The sequence below is a fragment of the Bos grunniens genome, chromosome 1 (assembly GCF_055505025.1).
Source record: "Bos grunniens cultivar Pamir isolate PY7600 chromosome 1, Bosgru_T2T1.0, whole genome shotgun sequence".
NCBI classification, from domain to species: Eukaryota; Metazoa; Chordata; class Mammalia; order Artiodactyla; family Bovidae; genus Bos; species Bos grunniens.
In genome coordinates, this window is record NC_141165.1 from 90438041 (window position 1) to 90458150 (window position 20110).

Below are 20110 nucleotides of genomic sequence, written 5' to 3' on the forward strand. Positions count from 1 at the left end.
AGGGAAGCCCTGATAACTCTTTAATATATTGTTTATTTACTCAGGTTGTTGTTACCATTTCTTTTGCATGAAAATCTCATTGCAAACCTTTTCTCTCTTTGATATAGATTGCTGTCTGTGCTGATTTTATTCATTTTTTACAGGTTGCTTTTCCTCAGAGTTTTCATTTTTTTGACTTGTTCTCAGATGCTGATGACTCTGTTGAACTTGGAGGCTTCCTTCTTGTAGGAGAGTTTGCTTTTGTACTCACTTCAAATGTCTCTCTTAAACTAGTTAATTTTCCTAGTAAGCAAAAGAAACTACTTTGTAGGTGAACTGTGTTCCTTTCAGCTTTTCCTAAATAATCTGGCATGTCATTAATCGAAATTACTTGCCCTGGATACCAAAACCACAAGCAATTGAAAGGCTCTTGTCATTATTACAGGTGTGTTTCAGAGAGGAAACTGATTTGGTCCATAAGCCTACTATCTATCTATCTTGTTAGTTTCGACTTACATTACTCAAATCATTAGTGATCATTGGATATTTTGCTGATAGTTTCCTCATTAATAAACTAGAAAACCAAGGCGTCTCTGGCTGGGTTGTTGTAAGGAACAGCTAAGAGTATGTGAATAATCCTTTTAAAATATAAAGGCCTGTATAAATGTCAGGTTTCAACTCAGATTGAAAAGGGCTAGAACATTGGTTTGGGTAGTAATTTAATTACAGAGGTGATTTAAAATGAGTTTTTATTTTGTTATATTCAGTGTTTCAAAGTCCTGAACTTATCAGTTCAGTTCAGTCGCTCAGTTGTGTCCAACTCTTTGCGACCCCATGAACTGCAGCACGCCAGGCCTCCCTGTCCACCACCAACTCCCGGAGTCCACCCAAACTCAGGTCCATTGAGTCAGTGATGCCATCCAACCATCTCATCCTCTGTCTTCCCCTTCTCCTCCTGCCCTCAATCTTTCCCAGCGTCAGGGTCTTTTCAAATGAGTCAGCTCTTTGCATCAGGTGGCCAAAGTTTTGGAGTTTCAGCTTCAACATCAGTGCTACCAGTGAACACCCAGGACTGATCTCCTTTAGGATGGACTGGTTGGATCTCCTTGCAGTCCAAGGGACTCTCAAGAGTCTTCTCCAACACCACAGTTCAAAAGCATCAATTCTTCACTCTCAGTTTTCTTTATAGTCCAACTCTCACATCCATACATGACCACTGGAAAAACCATAGCCTTGACTAGACGGACCTTTGTTGGCAAAGTAATATCTCTGTTTTTTAATATGCTGTCTAGGCTGTCATAACTTTCCTTCCAAGGAGTAAGCGTCTTTTAATTTCATGGCTACAATCACCATCTGCAGTGATTTTGAAACCCCCCAAAAATAAAGTCAGCCACTGTTTCCACTGTTTCCCCATCTATTTGCCATGAAGTGATGGGACCAGATGCCATGATCTTAGTTTTCTGAATGTTGAGCTTTAAGCCAACTGTTTCACTCTCCTCTTTCACTTTCATCAAGAGGCTCTTTAGTTCTTCTTCACTTTCTGCCATAAGGGTGGTGTCATCTGCATATCTGAGGTTATTGATATTTCTCCGGGCAGTCTTGATTCCAGCTTGTGCTTCCTCCAGCCCAGCATTTCTCATGATGTACTCTGCATAGAAGTTAAATAAGCAGGGTGACAATATACAGCCTTGATGTACTCCTTTTCCTGTTTGGAACCAGTCTGTTGTTCCATGTCCAGTTCTAACTGTTGCTTCCTGACCTGCATACAGGTTTCTCAAGAGGCAGGTCAGGTGGTCTGGTATTCCCATCTCTTTCAGAATTTTCCACAGTTTGTTGTGATGCACACAGTCAAAGGCTTTGGCATAGTCAATAAAGCAGAAAGAGATGTTTTTCTGGAACTTTCTTGCTTTTTCCATGATGCAGCAGATGTTAGCAATTTGATCTCTGGTTCCTCTGCCTTTTCTAAAACCAGCTTGAACATCTGGAAGTTCATGGTTTACATATTGCTGAAGCCTGGCTTGGAGAATTTTGAGCATTACTTTACTAGCGAGTGAGATTATAGTAAGGAGTTATCATGCAAAAAAAAGTCCCTTTAACTGTGGTGCTCCTAGTCTGGCCTCCCTGCTGCTGTAATATCAGTGTCCTAACTGGCTATCAGACCACTTTATTTCACATTTATAGGTTTTTTTTTTTAATATCCCCTTCTTTAAGTGTCTTCTACTATGAATTTACTGACATTCATTCATGTATCTTTGGACTGTGCTAATCAAATTGCTTTCCTGTTTCTTTCATTTTCCCATACCCCAAGTGATTGATTTATTTTTCTATATGACAGCTACCTTTCGGTAGACCCAAAAGCTTGAGAATCACAGCTCCATTTTTTGATGATTTTTAAATTGAGATTCTCATTCAAGTGGCATATCTCTAAATTTTTTTGCCCCCATATGTATGCTTCATTAAAGAATATTAAATAGGAGACAGAACAGGAGAAGGAAGTAAAGCTGAAGTTTAATTAAGAACTCTAAATAGGATTTTGAGAGTTCATTCTTGGATTTTAGGAGTTCATTCTTGGATTTCATCTTATTGAGCTTAAGAGTCAAGGTACCATAGAGATGTGTACAGTTAATAATGTGCTGTATTTTTTGTTGGCCATAATTTCCTTCATACCTTTTGTTTACCAGTTTATTAACCTTTAGGAATGCTGTTTTTAAAAAAGTCTTACCTCTGTGCCTTGGTTTGAAGGCTGCTCATTTATTGGAATCTCTTATGGTCTAAAGCTGCCATTTCTGTTAGTTGTATGCCTGTTAACTCCTTTTGGTCTGCTTAATCATTTAAATTGTCTTCTGCCTTTTTCACTCTGCCTATATTTTATACATTTTACACTAATATTGTTTCCCCATTTCACTTTTCCTATTTTATAGAAATTATTTAATTTTTTATTAGATAATAAACATGGTATAAGGCTAAAGGTTACATAAAGGTTTTACTCTAATAAGTGTTTATCCTTCCTGTACTTGTTTCTGATTCACCTAGACCTCTCTATGTAAGTAGCAAATATTTACAGTTTATTATGATTCCTTTAAGAGATATCCTGTGCAATAAGTAAATTAATGCATATATTCTTTCTTAACCCTTTTGAAAAATACAGTACGGTACCAAACACTCCCTCATTCTTCTTATGGTCTCATGTCAGCTCTATCTTGATCTGAAATTTTAGACACCCAGAGTTCCTGATGAAGGTTATTTCTTTGGGAATTCTTCTATTAAATTAATATAGTATTTACCTGATAGATTATATTCAAATAATGATCTCAGATTCTTTTTTCATGCATAGAAAACATTCTTTTTTTTTTTAAGAAAACCTTATTGTTGTAAGTAAACCTATTAAATTCTACTAAGATAATGAAATTATTTTTATCTTTATAGTTTGAATCAGCTTGGGTACTGACAAATATTGCTTCAGGAAATTCTCTTCAGACCCGGATTGTGATTCAGGCAGGAGCTGTGCCTATCTTCATAGAGTTGCTCAGCTCAGAGTTTGAAGATGTCCAGGAACAGGTAAAAGATGAAACAAGTAAAGAGAAGCAGGTTAAAGAATACAGTTTTTCCCTGAGTCTTATATTCAAGAGTCTTAGTGTTACCACTTGGATACGACAGTCCATGGTTCTCACATGGAGTGTTCCAGAAATCTAAACATAACCTAAATAGGACGTTTCATAGTGAATATAGGCAGAACATCTCCTAGAAACATAACCGTTTTTCTATTCCAACCCTGAAATTCTTGAAGTCTTATACATTTAAGACCATGTAAGGTCTTACATTTTTTTTTTGTAATACTCTTTGGTGTTGATTGAAGTAGCAAGTCTTTGTTACTTTTGGCAGAAAATCACTTAGAAAAAATGCATTTTTAATTACTGCAAACTTTGTCAAACTCATAAATACAAATTGTTACTAAATGAGTATGATTTTATTCTACAATTTTATTAAGGTATAATCAACCTACGGTAAACTGCATATGGTTAAAGTGTATAATTTGTAAGTTCTAACATATGTATTTACCCATGAAAGATTATAGTCAAGATTGCTAGTATATCAACCTCCCAAAATTGAGTCAAGTTTTCTGCATTTTTATTGCTCTTAATTTCTTGGCTCACTGTTTTCTTTTCTAAGCAAGGTTAAAATACATTTTAAATCAGCTGAGTAAACCATTTGGATCTCTGCCATGTTCCAAGGGCTGCATGGAGTGTTACTTAAGACCCCCTAACGTAAAGAATATATATAAGAACTGGTACCTCTTTTTAATGACTTCACTACCATGAGTATATTCACATGTATACTTTTAATATTACTGATCTTCTACCAGTCCCATAACAGTTTCATTTGACTCCCTGATGAGTGATCTTAGAGGTGTTAATAGTTAATGTCCATGTACAATATGTTGATTAGCTACTGTATTATTTTGTAAAGAGTTTTTGTAGTATGTTTGCATCTTTTTTGAAAGAACTATGAAAAGATTAAACTCTGCAGCCTGTCATTAATGAATAATTCTTTCACAGGCCGTCTGGGCTCTTGGCAACATTGCTGGAGATAGTACCATGTGCAGGGACTATGTCTTAGACTGCAATATTCTTCCCCCTCTTCTGCAGTAAGTTTCTTTCTTTTTTGTGGGTAATAAAAATATGGGAAGTTCCTCAGAAACGAGTGCATCTTTGGAAATCATTTTGGATTTCCTAGTGTTGCTTTTCATTACAAATATTTTCTCACTAACTTGTTCAGCTCATTTCCTTGGGCACTCTCTCTTATTCAGGTGTGTAAAAAGAAGTGCCAATATTCTGAATTCTTTGTGTTAGAATTAAACTTTATTGTTCTGGAGAAGAGCTGTTTGAAGACATCTGTCTATCAATAGCATTAAGTTAAGGTTAAATATTTATCATATGCTATCAGAGAATTGATGCCCATTATATCATTTACCAATTGCATCATTATGCTTATAGGTTATTTTCAAAGCAGAACCGCCTGACTATGACCCGGAATGCAGTATGGGCTTTGTCTAATCTCTGTAGAGGGAAAAGTCCACCTCCAGAATTTGCAAAGGTAAGGATTATGCTTGTGGGAAATTGGCAGAAAAAGTACAGTTAAAAGAGTGTAGCAACCAATGTTAATGTGAATAGAAAGAATAATTTTTGATAAACTAAAATGTTAGAATTTTGTTTCTAGAAAACTAGGTCTTTGTTTTTGTTTGAATTTGGAATAAATCTTCACTGCCTGTAGAAAGCTCTGAACTAACCTTAAATGTGGCATTTTTTTTCATAACAAAGTATCTAAAATGTAGAATTTCCTAGCTTTAGCACTTAGGGAAATTACTTTATCTGTGATCCACAGAGAGTATTTTGATAAGGAATCCCACCCTTAGAATTGGTATATATTAAACTTTGCTCTTTGAAATTGTTTTCCTTGGGCATTGACTATTTCATCAAAGTAAACTGCAAGGTGGAAATGTCATTTGGCCACTTATTACGCCATCTCTAGAAGGATTAATCACTCCAGAAGTCACCAGGTGTGTGCCTGGTTGCTTTCTGGATCCCCACTCCTCACTTGCTTTTATTTTATTGAATTTCATAATCGTGTCACCTTTCCTTTACAGGTTTCCCCTTGTCTGAATGTGCTTTCTTGGTTGCTATTTGTCAGTGACACTGATGTACTGGCTGATGCCTGCTGGGCCCTCTCATATCTATCAGATGGACCCAATGATAAAATTCAAGCAGTCATTGATGCAGGAGTATGTAGGAGACTTGTGGAGCTGTTGATGTAAGATATCTTTAAGAAAGTGTGTTCTTTTGTCTCTCCTACTAGTATTCTAGTTGCTGATACTCAAATATTAATGTATTATACTGATTTGTTGTGCTTTGTGCTACTGTCCTTTGTTACTTTGTTATATTCACATTAAATGTTTGTTTTTTTGTTTTGAGGGTTATAAAGAGCCTCTCACTTGTCCTCTGTAAGCAGCCCTTCAGCAAAAACATTTGGAAAACTCTGATCTATTTAATTCTAGCTCATACTTAGTATTCTGAGACAAACCACTGGATGGCAAACATCTTTTGTCTCATGTAGTCTAGGCTCACTTAGTCTAAGCTCTTTAAAGCTTAACCTAGACTAATGTCAGACTTTGAATTTTATTTTGCTATATCTCTTTGGATCCCTTTCATTTATGAAGTAGAAGATATACTGATGGCATAACTAATTTGAGACTGTATTAATCAAATTTTTAGAAAATAACTATTGAAGGAAAAATTAGAGTGATAACATAATGGGGAAATAGTATAATTACAAGCCATGTGAAATTTATTGGAGTAAGTACAAAATAGATGGAAGGAAACATTGTCCCAAAGATGACACATCGAATGGATTAGATAATATAATATATAGAGTATAAAACTCTGGGATGATAGCTGGCTACAGACTGGGTACAGATCAGTAGCATAATGCTTTTGTGTATTAAAAGCAGTGTAATGCTGGAGGAGTCACAAGTACAGCATTCAGAATCTGGGAAGTAATCTTTTGTACTCTTTAATCACTTTTACTATATATTTTTACCATTTCTTGTTGGTCATCATATCTTAAATGTGAAGAAACTGGCATAGTTTTGAGAAGAGTGATCAATCTCATTAAACAGGAGAGAAAAGATATTTAAGGAAAGTTAAAGGATATTAACTTATTTAGCCTGAAGTCAAAACTTAATATCTGTCCTCAGATATGTAAAAGATTTTGGAGGGGGTTTTCAGACCACCAAGTTAGCAGAAGTTTAGTAAAAAGAGTTTAGTATTTGAAGTATGGAGCCTGACTCATTTTCAAGGTAGTTCAACTGTTGACATGTTTTTATTTCTGTGAAAATGAAATAATTTGTAAAACTTTAAAAAGTGGTATATAAATGTTACTGTTGCTATTATCTCAGCAACCATGGAAACCAAGAGGAAATGAAACCTGTTTTAAAGAATGAGAGGGAAAAGTTGGACTCTAGGTGATGAAATACTTGGGAAAGGTTTTTAGAAAAGATGTGTAGCTTTTATCCAAAAATATTAAATAAGGGAAAGACAGTCCTTCTTGGATACACCAAAAACATTTCCTCATCCTGATAGGGTTCCTTGTACCTTTCTGGTTTTAGCTCTAAGGAAAGGAATTTGCAGATGTTACTGTTGGATATAAGACATCTTTTCTTTTTATGGTTGCAGGCATAATGATTATAAAGTGGTTTCTCCTGCTTTGCGGGCTGTTGGAAACATTGTCACAGGAGATGATGTTCAGACGCAGGTATGAATAAATGGTAACTTTTTTTTCCTTCCAAAATAGCACATTGACCACCCCCCGACCCCTCTCCATGAGTATGTTTCTGTTACAGTATTTTTAACTCCCTATTATTGGGGAGAATTGATAGTTTGTTTCATTAATGTTTGTTAAATGTTAGCTTTGGCAGCTACTTTCAATACCTTCACTACTTGTTTCTCTGTCTTGATCTACTGCTTGTAGCAGTCTTGGGTTCCTGAGGAGCCTGATGGGCTCCTTGGGGTCACAAAGAATCAGATACAACTGAGGGACTGGCCACACACACAATAGTGCAACTTATCCTTTTGGTTAGGTTTATTTCTCACTACTTCTACTTGAAGGGATTCCTGTGAGCATCAGAAGTTTCCAGTAGCATCCTTTCTTTCAGCTTCATCTCCTCTTCCCTGGTAGCTTCCTCCTTTCTGTACATGGTAAGTTTCCTAAGTGAGGAGGATCTTCCGTCCCAGTTCATAATGTGATCCTCTAATCCACTCAACTTTTATATCAAGATATGTCACTCATGGTGGATTCTTCTAGCTATTTTTATTCTTGATCCCTCAGATGCATTGGCATCATCTTTAAAATTATCTTCCTAGGCTTCTGTGATGTTGAAGTATTTTGGGTCTCCTGCCTCATTGACCATTGGTTTTTCTTTAGCAAGCTCCTTTACCTGTTCTTTTCTCTTTATGGGATTATCCTCTGTAGGGGATTAGGTTTCAGCTTTAGCTCTTTCTTAACCAGCTCTGACTTTCAGCAAGACATTTAATGTCTTTACTTTTCTACTCTATAAAATTAAGGAGACTTTGTTCTCAGTTGTCTTCCAGCTCTTAATATTTACTTTAAAATGATTCTGTCCACAGAGGAACTGTTGTTTTTCCTGGTATATCTGGCCCTCTGCTTATTTACGTTCCTGTCTTGGTGAATGACCCCAGCGGTCACCCAAGCCAAAAACCCGGACATTAGTTTGGTTACTGCCTTTCTTCTATCTTTCTTATCAGTCCCTAATGATGGTCATCTCTACTTACTCCTTGCAGTGCTTAGTTCACACATTTCTTACTGTACTATTCCCATGTCGCCAGAAGGATGCTTGTAACATGCAAATTTGATCGTCTCATTCTCTTAAAATCTTTTTATAGCCCCCGATTGTTCTTGGATAGTGTTCTAATATCCTTTAAAGTCTGGCACCTGTATAATGAAATGCTATGCAACAGAATGAAGAAACTATTAAGCATGTTTTAATACACAGAATGTTTTTCAGGTTCTGTTGTTCAAAAAGGAAAACGAGACACAGAATAGTGTGTAGCATACATTACTATTTGTGTAAGAGTGGTGGAGAGGAGAAAAAAACAATACATGTGTGTTTGTAATTGCATAAAATTTCTCAGGAAGCACACACACGAAGCTAATAACATGGTTGTCTCTGTGGTTAGCTGGGGTATAGGAATGGAAAGGAAGCTTAAAAATATATAGTCCTTTTTATTTTCTGAATTTTAAAACCATATCAGTGTATTTGCTATTGAAAGTTTTTCTACCCCTTCCCATGCCATGCTCTATGCTTTTGCCATGTCATATTTATTCCTGTGTAATAGCTGTGACACACCCGGATTCTGAGATTTAACACAGAGCTTGCTTCCCTTGGCATGGAATATATGTCTCCATCCCCCATCCCTGCTCTGACCAGTCCCTCACACAAACTCGCACTCTGCCATTAATGTCTTGTCATTCTTCAAGTCTTGCTATTAATTTTCTCTGAGAAGCTAACTCTTAAATTAGGTACTCCCTCCTTTGTTTCATCTGTCATAGCACTTACCACTGTATAACTGTCTGCTAGATTGTAAGCTTATAGAAGTGGAACTGTGTCAATCTTGTTCACTTTTGTTCTTCTATAATTGTCCCAGGCACAATGTATAGAGACTCAAAAAATATTTACCACATAAATGAAGTTCTGAATCTATATATAGTTCTGATCTCTCTCAAGTTCCAGTAACATGTTTCCAGTACCTGTCTCATTTATCTTCTCACCCACAAAGTGAGTTCCAAGTTTTGATTTTTCCCACTTCAATTAATGGTACGATTTATTCACCCACTCTTGAAACTTTGCAGTCATGTTTGGTGTCTCCATCTCTCATACTTTTTTTTGATAGCAAGTCAGCAGGTCTTATGGGTTCTTGCATTTTTATTGAATTTTGGCTGTGCTGGGTCTTTGTTGCTTTGTGTGGTCTTTCCCTAGTTGGAGCACACAGGGGCTGCTCTTCATTTTGGTGTGAGGGCTTCTCATTGCAGTGGTTTCTCTTGTTGTGGAGCACAGGCTCTAGGTGTGCAGGCTTCAGTAGTTGTGACATACAGGCTCAGTAGGTTGCGGCTCGTGGGCCCTAGAACATGCAGGCTTCAGTGATTGCAGCATGCAGGCTCTAGAGCCTGGGCTCAATAGTTGTGCACAGCCTTTGTGGCATATGGAATCTTCCCAACCAGGAATCAAACTCATATCCCCTGCATCATTGCAGGCAGAATCTTACCCACTGCGCCCCCAGGCAAGTCCTTTCATCGTTTCTAGGTCCACACCTGATTACCTTAGTTTGGGCCCTGTTTTCTCACATACAGTGGTTGTTGCTATACCTACCGTATTTATCCTCCTGCTGTCTCAGGCATTTACCCCTCTCGGTGTATTCTTCCTGCTGCTGCTGCTGCTAAGTCACTTCAGTCGTGTCCGACTCTGTGCAACCCCATAGACGGCAGCCCACCAGGTTCCCTCGTCTCTGGGATTCTCCAGGCAAGAACACTGGAGTGGGGTGCCATTGCCTTCTCTGGTATTCTTCCTAATAACTGCTTAATCTTTTCTAAAGTAACTGTTCACAGTATTTTCCTCCTAGAAACATTGAGCTTTAATGGCTATGAGATAAAGAACCTTGAAAGACTTAGGAATTTGCACTGCAGTGTTTTAGTTTCATTTTTCTTTCTAGCCTCCTGTTAATTTTTTGGGTACAGAACCTTTCCTTAATAGTTTCACTGATGTTTTCTTAATTCAGTACTTTGTGGTAGCCTACCAGATTTCATTTCTAATCCTTCCATATGCTGTATCCTCCCTCTTCTTTGCTTATAAAATTCTGTGTTTCAAAGTGTTTCCCCCCACCCCCTCCCATGAAGTCTTTTTTTTTCTTACTATTCTTTCTCAAGTAATTCTTTAACTTCTGACATACTTGTTTTCCACACCACATCAGCATTTAACATATTGCTTTGTGACTTTTTTATACTGTTATTTGGAATGACGGTACTTGTTAAACTACAAGTTTTGTTACTTTTTGAGTTAATAGGCAAAAATTGGCTTCATTTTAATTTTCATTTCTTTGTGAGGTAATTTGCTATTAAAATTGTAGTTTCTCTTATCAGTTTACATACTAAAGACAGCAACCTTTTCTGTTGCAAAAGCTTTTTCACATTGCTGTGCATTTTAGTTTTCATGAATTTCTTGACATAAAAAATTTCTATTTGGTAAAATTTTAATTTTTCCCCTATAATTTCTTTTACTGTTTTTAATGCTTATAAAGTCCTTCACTGTCCTCCAAACCAGCTGTTAACTGCCTAATTTATATTAATATTTTCTTCTGCTTTATGGTTTCTTTTTTATATTTACTCTTTAAATAGGTTGCAAATTTATTTTAGTAACTGTTTGGGGTTAAGGATTGATTTAAAATTTTTTTTCAACTAGTTACCCCTTATTCTAGTTGTCCTTGTTGTTCAGTCTGTCACTTAAGTCATGTCCAACTTTTTGTGACCCCATGAATTGCAGCATACCAGTCTTCTCTGTCCTTTACTATCTCCCTGAGTTTGCGCAAACTCATGTCCATTGAGTCAGTGATGCCGTCCACCCATCTCATCCTCTTTCACCCTCTTCTCCTCTTGCCCTCAATCTTTCCCAGCATCAGTGTCTTTTCCAGTGAGTCAGCTCTTCGCATCAGGTGGCCAAAGTATTGGAGCTTCACGTTTAGCATCAGACTTTCCAGTGGATATTCAGGACTGATTTCCTTTAGGATTGACTGGTTTCATCTTCTTGCAGTCCAAGGGAGTCTCAAGTCTTCTCCAACACCAGTTTCAAAGTGTCAGTTCTTTGGCGCTTAGCCTTCTTTATGGTCCAACTCTCACATCCATACATGACTACTGGAAAAACTGTGGCTTTGACTATATGGACCTTTGTCGGCAAAGTGATATCTCTGGTTTTAAATACGCTGTCTAGGTTTGTCATAGCTATTCTTCCAAGGAGCAAATGTCTTTTAATTTTGTGGCTGCAGTCACCGTCCGCATTGATTTTGGAACCCAAGAAAATGAAATCTGACAATTTCCACATTTTCCCCATCTATTTACCATGAAGTGATAGGACCAGATGTCATAATCTTAGGTTTTTGCATGTTGAGTTTTAAGCCAGTTTTTTTCACTCTCCTCTTTGATCTTCATCAAGAGGTTCTTTAGTTTTTCTTCACTAGAACCATCTATTAAATAAGACTACTAGTCAGTTAATCCTTTCTTGAAGAAAAAAGTATATATACTTAATTCTTGATAAATACTTGCATTTGTTTCTAGACTAGATATGCTGTTCTCTTCTTTAGGGGCTTCCCTTGTGGCTCAACTGGTAAAGAATCCACCTACAGTGCAGGAGATGTGGGTTCGATCCCTGGGTTGGGAAAATCCCCTGAAGAAGGGAAAGGCTACCTACTTCAGTATTCTGGCCTAGAGAATGCCATGGACTGTATAGTCCGTGGGGTCACAAAGAGTTGGACAGGACTGAGCAACTTTCACTTTTCTTTGATGATTGATTCTTGAGCCTGTCACATATCATTTTAATCATTATAACTATGATTTTAGTTTCCGGTAGAGTAGATTCCCTTGTTCACTTATATTTGTCTTACTTTCTTCACCTTTGTAAGCTGTTTAATAGCTGGGGGCATGTATTTTCAATCTTTGTATCCTGTAAAGCACCTGGTATTCTTAACTAAGTATATATTGATTTCTGAGACCACTTATTAATTTCTGGCCACTTACTGGAAAGATATTTTAATATGCTATAGGCATAGTAAAGTGAATAAGGCACAGTGTGCTATATGTTATGTTTAGCAGTTGTGAGTATATATAATGAAATTGCTTTGATAATCTTAGAAATGAATTTTTATTAGCAGTGAATACTTTTTTACATATATAAAGTTAAGTCTAAAATTTCAAGGAGAGATTATTTTTTTTTTGCCTGTATTTTCCTAAAATAAAGTATGTGAGTTAGAGATTTACTTCTGTTTGGATCAATACAATAAGTAACCTTTTCAAACTTTTCCTTTAGGTAATTTTGAATTGCTCAGCTCTGCAGAGTTTGTTGCATTTGCTGAGTAGCCCAAAGGAGTCTATAAAAAAGGAGGCGTGTTGGACAATATCTAATATCACAGCTGGAAATAGAGCACAGATCCAGGTAATCTCATATCACGCTTCTTTATTCTATATTTTTATTATTTAAGGGTTTTTTCAGACAGCATTTAAAGTGTATATTTGTGTGTGTGTGTGTATATATATATATATATTTTTTTTTTTTTCCATTATTGCCTTGGAGACCACTAATTTCCACTGCTATCTTATTCAGTCTACTACTTAGTTTTTTTATTGCATTGTAGAGGTTAAGTCTTTTGAAACTTACACTTAGGCTTTGGTTTTTTCTCTTTGCCTTAAATATTTGATAATTTGCCAAGATCTGAGACGTAGTATCTTGTATTTTCAAAATGTTTTGATGGACTTTATGCTAAGTAGATTGGCTTTTTACTCTTGCCAGTAAATATTTATTTATTTTTTAATATTTATTTTTTAATGGACTCGTGTTAGATTGCTTCAGTTTTTCACGACTCTTTGGGGACCTAGTTTTCTCTAAATGGTTATCTGCCCTTGATTTTTGTTCTTATATTAGTGGGAGAGTGACCCAACAGATACAGTAGGCCAAATGTTTCAGGATAGACCATGAGAAAGGCTGAAACAACAAGGTAGAACAGATGTACCATAGACTTTGAACTGAGTAGAATTGTAGAAGTCATCTAATCCAACATTCTTGATTAAAGATGAAACTGAGGCTCAGAGAAATAAAATGATTTGCTCACAGATACCTTCAGTAAATGACAGAGCCAAGATGAAGCATCTTTTCACTAAACTTTACTGATTTCCTTCAGTGGTACAATAGAAAGAGTTCTTGACCAGGAAAACATTGTTAGTCATCCCCCAGAAGGCTGTAAGGGACTGAGATTTATAGCTATGGCAATTTATAGCATGTTTTTAGCTGTAGTTTATTGTCTGCTACCATCAAGCTCTAATGTAGAATTCCTCAGTTTTTTGATAAAGGAAATGATAACCCATTTTAGGTTCTTGAACTGAGGAGAAACATGAAGAAAGCAATTTGAGGAAGACTACTTTAGTATATGCTGCTGCTGCTAAGTCGCTTCAGTCGTGTCCGACTCTGTGCGACCCCATAGACGGCAGCCCACCAGGCTCCCCCGTCCCTGGGATTCTCCAGGCAAGAACACTGGAGTGGGTTGCCATTTCCTTCTCCAATGCATGAAAGTGAAGTTGCTCAGTCATGTCTGACTCTTCACGACCCCGTGGGCTTCAGCCTACCAGGCACCTCTGCCCATTGGATTCTCCAGGCAAGAGTACTGGAGTGGGGTGCCATTGCCTTCTCCTTAGTATATGAGAGGGACTGAATAAAAGTACTCTAACAAAGGGCTCTTCTGGTAATCTGGGTGGGAGGTTGTGGCTTGGAGTAAAAGAGTGGCAGTGCTAAAGGAAAAGATGAATTTAGGATGTTCTGAATTGAGAATGTAAGGGAGATTTGGTGACTGATTGAATTTAGAATGAATAAATAAAAACAAAACAGCCTTTTGAACTAGAGAGGTTTGAAAAAAGACCTGATAGAGCAGATGACATGTTTAAGGTGGATAGCAGATGTACACTGAGCCCTCAGCCACCTTGAACTGGGATCCCAGTGAGAAATGGGGACTGGAGCTGTAGAACACACATGTGAGAGTGGATGCTATGAAAGAAAGGAGAATGGCAGAGGAACAGAGAATTGAACCTTTAAAATTTGTTATTGTGAATAGAATAAGAGAGAACAATAAAAGAGAAAAGAACCCATGTAGAAGAGAAAACTAGGAGATTACAGGGTCACAAACTTCAGGGAGGATGTTAGTGTAACTAAGTATAGTCAAAAAGTTTGGGATAATGAGGAATTAACTCCTTCTGGTGTATCTTTAATAGGGGAGGGGCGACATTAGTAAAACTAGCTGAAAAATTATAAGTAGCATCATGAACATTTTTACAATTCTTGTAATTTCCTTTTCTTTAATTTTTTTTCTTTAATTTCAGACTGTGATAGATGCCAACATTTTCCCAGCCCTCATTAGTATATTACAAACGGCTGAGTTTCGGACAAGGAAAGAAGCTGCTTGGGCCATCACAAATGCAACTTCTGGAGGATCAGCTGAACAGATCAAGTAAGTACTAGCCAAGTAGTGTCTTGTAAAGAAAATCATTCTGTTTCCCAGTTACGAATGCTCAACTCTGGCCTCTTGGAAGATTGTTATCAGTTTCATAATTAGACTGAAATGTATATTTGATTTCTTAGTATTTCGCCCATTCTTTATTGCTAAAGATAATTCTGGGATGTGAGAAAGAAGGCATAGTTGAGGTTTGAGGCCATCGAAATACTTATAGGGGTGGCTTGAGCCTACTCTGAAAGCTGCCTAATCAAAAACATTATGGGTAGTCCAGTAGGTTACTTGTAGAATTCTTAAGAGTGCAACTTTAATAGCTAACTTGCTATTTCTTATTTAGATGTCTTAATAATAGAAATGCACAGGCTTGAAAGAGAAGTATGAAAGTGCCAAATTCAGTAGAGGCAAGTCTCCTAAAGTACTATTATTCAGTAAAGGGAGAGATCTGTATTAAATTGAGACTTAAATGGCCCCTAGAGCAGCAACTTAAAACCTTAATGGCTAGAGAATGCATAAATATGGATAGGAATCAATTCCTCTAAAGAATATCATATAATCAAATGCTTAATTATGGATATATCCTGCCTTAATGTACTTTGGGGAATTCAAATGAGGAGAAGATGGTTACCAATGAGTGTTAAACCATTCACCTTTTCTACATATGTAACATGGGGGAAACATAGCTACTTCTGATATTGTTTCTTTGTGGATTAAGTGTAGGTGCTTAGCCAGTGCTGAGTTTTAGTGCTGTGTTGGAATTTCAACAAAGTAGTCCTAAGATTTCAGAAATTGATCAGTTACAGAAAATCAGAAGTATATACCTGAAATAATACAATTTAAATAGATTAACACGTGCAGTAGCTATTTCAGTAAAGTTCATCATGTATAGGTTAGCCAAGGGAACTTCAAATGGTCTTTAGAACGTATTTGTATGAGATTGGGTCTTTTTTAATCTTCAAAATTCTGGTTTGGAGTACTATGATTTTTAAATATGTCACCACCAGATGGCAGTAATATGAAGTAATATAGAAGTTATTAGAACAGTTGATGGGGCTTCCCGGGTGGCTCTCGTGATAAAGAACCTGGCTGCTAGTGCAGGAGACGTAAGAGACGTGGGTTCAATGCTGGGTCGGGAAGATCCCCTAAAGGATGACACAGCAACCCACTCCAGTATTCTTGCCTGGAGAATCCCATGGACGGAGGAGCCTGGTGGGCTACAGTCATGGGGTCGCACAGAATTGGACATGACTGAAGCAACTTAACATGCACACATGCAGAACAGTTGACAGTCAAGTTTTATGTTCAGATTCAGATTTATAATTATTGTCACTATATATTATACCAGTATGTTTTCTTAATTGACATGTATATATTTTAAAGACATTTAAAAAATACTATGGTATCCATCCGGAAGTATTCAGGGTGTTTTGCTCTGTTAGGAATGGAATGGCTTCTATCCCTTTTTAAAATTCAGCATAGGTATTTGTAATAATGAAGTTAATTATCAATCTCCTAGCCATTTTTTCTTAATTAAAGAGTTATATTGAAAGATTATTATGAAAATATTACAGTCTAAATTACAGAAAATAAACTGACTTTATTACTGATAAAAGACATCTATGTGGCTTTTGCTTATTCTTGAGAAGACAAGATTTAGATGCAAGAACCAGTTAAGAATAACTTGGGAAGTATTCATAATTTTAGGTTAAATATAATCAAATGCTAATACATACTACAGTTCTTAAAACTGAAGGATAAATAATGTTGCCTGGAATTAAAGTTTCATAGAAGAGATGAAATTTGCCATTTGAGTAGAAATTTGGTAGTTTTGGAGGAGAGAATATCATGAAGGAATGTGCACAGTAAATGTTATTGGAAGAGGCAAATCAATCTCTCTATAGGGGATGAGGAATTTAATGATAGATAGACTTTGGAAACTGAGATGAAGGCATTAATCTTGGATATTGGGAAGACTTTGGAGTGTCTTTAATATTAAAAGTGATACGAAGAAGACAGTGATTTGAGGAGAGGAAAGACAGCAGTTAAGATGCCTTTGTAATATTAATAGTTTAGTACATAGTGATGGCCAAAATTACGGTAATAGCTGCAAGGACTTGGACTTCCCTCGCAGTCCAGTGGTTAAGACTCCACTGCTTCCACTGCAGGGCATATAGGTTTGATCCCTAGTGGAAACTAAAGATCCCGCATGCTGTGTGAGCAAAATATGTATATAATAGCTGTAGCAGTGAGGTACAGGTCTAAATATAGGAAAGAAAGCTATAGGATTTGGTAATAGATCGAAAAGGAAAGGAAAGAGCCAAAGACTGAAGAAAAAAGTGATGCTTTTGATAAAAATTAGGACACAGAAGAAGCAAAATCCTGTCTTAAGAGAGATGGTTTAAGACACGGTTAAGTTTGTTGCTCATCAGAAATTTTCTTAATGAAAGCCTTTCCTGACACAGAGCCACCTAGCATCAGTGATTGCTTTATCACTGACTGCTTTATCCAAGTGTTTGACATACACCATTCACTGGAGCCAGTTCCAGACTTGAACCATGCTTTTCTCAAAGTGGCATCTCCCAACAGCCCACCTCCCCTGGTCCTCTGTTTTGATGAAGGTTACTTTGGAGAAACTTGTATCAATAGTGAAACACCACTATGGTGGTCTTTAAGTCTCCAAAAATGAGTGATTGCAGCAGAAAATAGCACCTTAAATTCCTCTGATCTTGTAAGGAGGTATAATTTAAATGGCTAGAATTGGGAACCCAGAACTCATTGAATGAACTGTGTCAAAATACAAGAAGTACTAATACCATGCTTTTGCAGATAAAATCTGCTCACATCTTCAAAACTCTGAATTTACTTATTAGCACATTTTTTCGTAGTTTTAAAATAGTTTTAGTCAGTATTTATTCATTTAATTATATACAAGTTCTAGAAGTTTTTTTATAACTTAAAATTTGTTTTTAATCCCGAATCAAGTTTTCAGTACACTGGTTTTCATAATAAGAGATTTTACAACCAGACAGTATTACAAAAGTAATGAGGTTTTAAAAGAAAATATAAGGATTAGAGGTCACCGAACTAAGATTTCTAGTGGGGAGAGGAGATCACATCAAACGTAGACCAGGATCAAGCTTGAGGACAATTTGGAGATTCTGAACAAGTCTCTGAAGTATCCAATTGCTGTTGCCTGTATAGGCCAGTGGAGTTTAATTGCAGACATGTAAGTCATCTGTTTAAGTAACTACTTTTAAAATTTTGCTGGTGTTTAATGACAGACTTAGTGTGGTTCCCAGATTTTTCTACTTGAGGAAACTGAGACACAGAGAGATCAGATAACTTGTCCAAAGTCATCCTGCTTATATGTAGCACAGCGGGATATAATAGTGGTTATCTGTGGATACTTTTTATTTTTCTTTATGCTTTTCTATGATTTTTCAAGTTTGCAGCAACTAATATAATCTAAGAAGGCTTTTTTTTTTTTTTTTTAAGAGAAACAATTATATAGATATGTTGAAGGAATGGTTAACAGGTTTTAGTGACTAAAAACTGTGCTGTAAAGGAAGGGGAAATGGTCAGAAATGGCTATAGGCCTATGTAGTCTGTATTTGAGTGACCTAGCCTGTCAAAGGACATATCATCTAAATTATCAGTAAATATTTAAGTAAAATTATGCATGATACTATTAAAGTCATTCCATAGTAAATAATAAAGCTAAATATGATATAAATTTAAAACAAGGCTTTTAAAAGAAGAGAAAAATTGAGATGATAGTAAAAGTTCCTGTATACTTTGTAAATTTCTTCTAGTAAAAGCTTGCTTTAGTATGGTTACATTTGTTACAGTAGAACCAGTACTGATACATTATTAGCTTAAATTCATATTTTATATTGAGGATTATTATTTGTGTTGTACAATTACAGATTTTGATGAATTTTCCCACCATTGTGTATCATTCACTGCTCTAAAAGTCCCCTCTTCTTCACCTGTTCATCACTACACCCTTAACCCCATCCCTAAAATCCCTGGCAACCACTATTCTTTTCTGTTGCCTTTATAAAAGTTTTATATTTTCCAGAATGTCATATATTTAGAATCACACAGTATGGAGTCTGTTCAGACTAGTTTCTTTCATTTAGCAATATGCATTTAAGGCTCCTTCACATCTTTTCTTAAAAGATAGCTCATTTTATTTTTATCACTGAATCCCTGGTGGCTCAGTGGTAAAAAATCCACCTGCCAATGCAGGAGACATGGGTTTGATCCCTAGGTGGGGAAGATCCCCTGGAGAAGGAAATGGCAACTGACTCCAGTATTCCTGCCTGGGAAATTCCATGGACAGAGGAGCCTGGTGGGCTATAGTCCTTGGAGTTGCAAAAGAGTTGGACACAACTTTGTGATTATATAGGAACAGTATTCCATTGTCTGGATACACTATAGTTTATTCATTCACCTGAGTTAGGAATAAAACTCCTGTAGATATTCTTGTACAGGTTTTTGTGTGGACATAAATTTTCATCACAATTGGGTAAATATCTGGGGGGTGTGATTGCTGGGTCATATGGAAAGCTTTCTTAAAAAAAAAAAAAAACTGTCAAGCTGTTTTTCACTGTGGTTATCTTTTCTATTCCCACCAGCAAAAAATGAGATGTTGTCTCAAGTAAAAAAAAAAAAAAAAAAAAAAAAGGATGTTGTTTCTCCACATTCTTGTCAGCCTTTGGTATTATCAGTGTTTTGGATTTTATCCACTTTAACAGATGTGTGGGGTCATCAGTTTTGATTTGCAGCCTCCCGATGACACATGTTGAGTGCCTTTTCATGTTTATTTGCTATCAGTGTCTCTGGACTTTTTTGGACAAGGTGTAGGTTGTATGGTTCAACGAGTGTCTACTTTTATTTCTTGAGTGAATTTGAGGATTTTCCTTCCACCAAAAGTTTTATGAAATTAAAAGCTTTGTTTGACTAAATTGTTCTATCAATTTAGGTACCTTGTAGAACTGGGCTGTATCAAGCCACTCTGTGATCTCCTCACAGTCATGGACTCTAAGATCGTACAGGTTGCCCTGAATGGCTTGGAAAATATCCTGAGGCTTGGAGAACAAGAAGCCAAAAGGAATGGCACTGGCATTAATCCTTACTGTGCTTTGATTGAAGAAGCTTATGGTAAGCGAGATTAATAGATGTCCTGAAATTATTTTTTTCTTTTTCTCCGTACTTTTCTGGCCTGTTCACATCTGTCATTAGCAAACTCATACAAAAAATTTCTCCTATAAATATTTAGTATGCAAGATTGGAAAACA

General features: G+C 36.5%; 1 protein-coding gene across 2 annotated transcripts in view; it reads left to right on the forward strand.

Annotated features, from left to right (window-relative positions):
- The window catches only part of KPNA1 (karyopherin subunit alpha 1), a 71362-nt gene that overhangs the window by 46557 nt on the left and 4695 nt on the right, over positions 1 to 20110 (forward strand). For both annotated transcript variants that reach the window (XM_086403299.1, XM_086403309.1), the window contains 8 exons: positions 3406 to 3537; positions 4536 to 4624; positions 4974 to 5073; positions 5624 to 5787; positions 7209 to 7287; positions 12623 to 12748; positions 14680 to 14807; positions 19795 to 19973. In XM_086403299.1, the coding sequence (XP_086259425.1) occupies positions 3406 to 3537; positions 4536 to 4624; positions 4974 to 5073; positions 5624 to 5787; positions 7209 to 7287; positions 12623 to 12748; positions 14680 to 14807; positions 19795 to 19973 (997 nt within the window). The remainder of the gene's footprint in view (positions 1 to 3405; positions 3538 to 4535; positions 4625 to 4973; positions 5074 to 5623; positions 5788 to 7208; positions 7288 to 12622; positions 12749 to 14679; positions 14808 to 19794; positions 19974 to 20110) is intronic.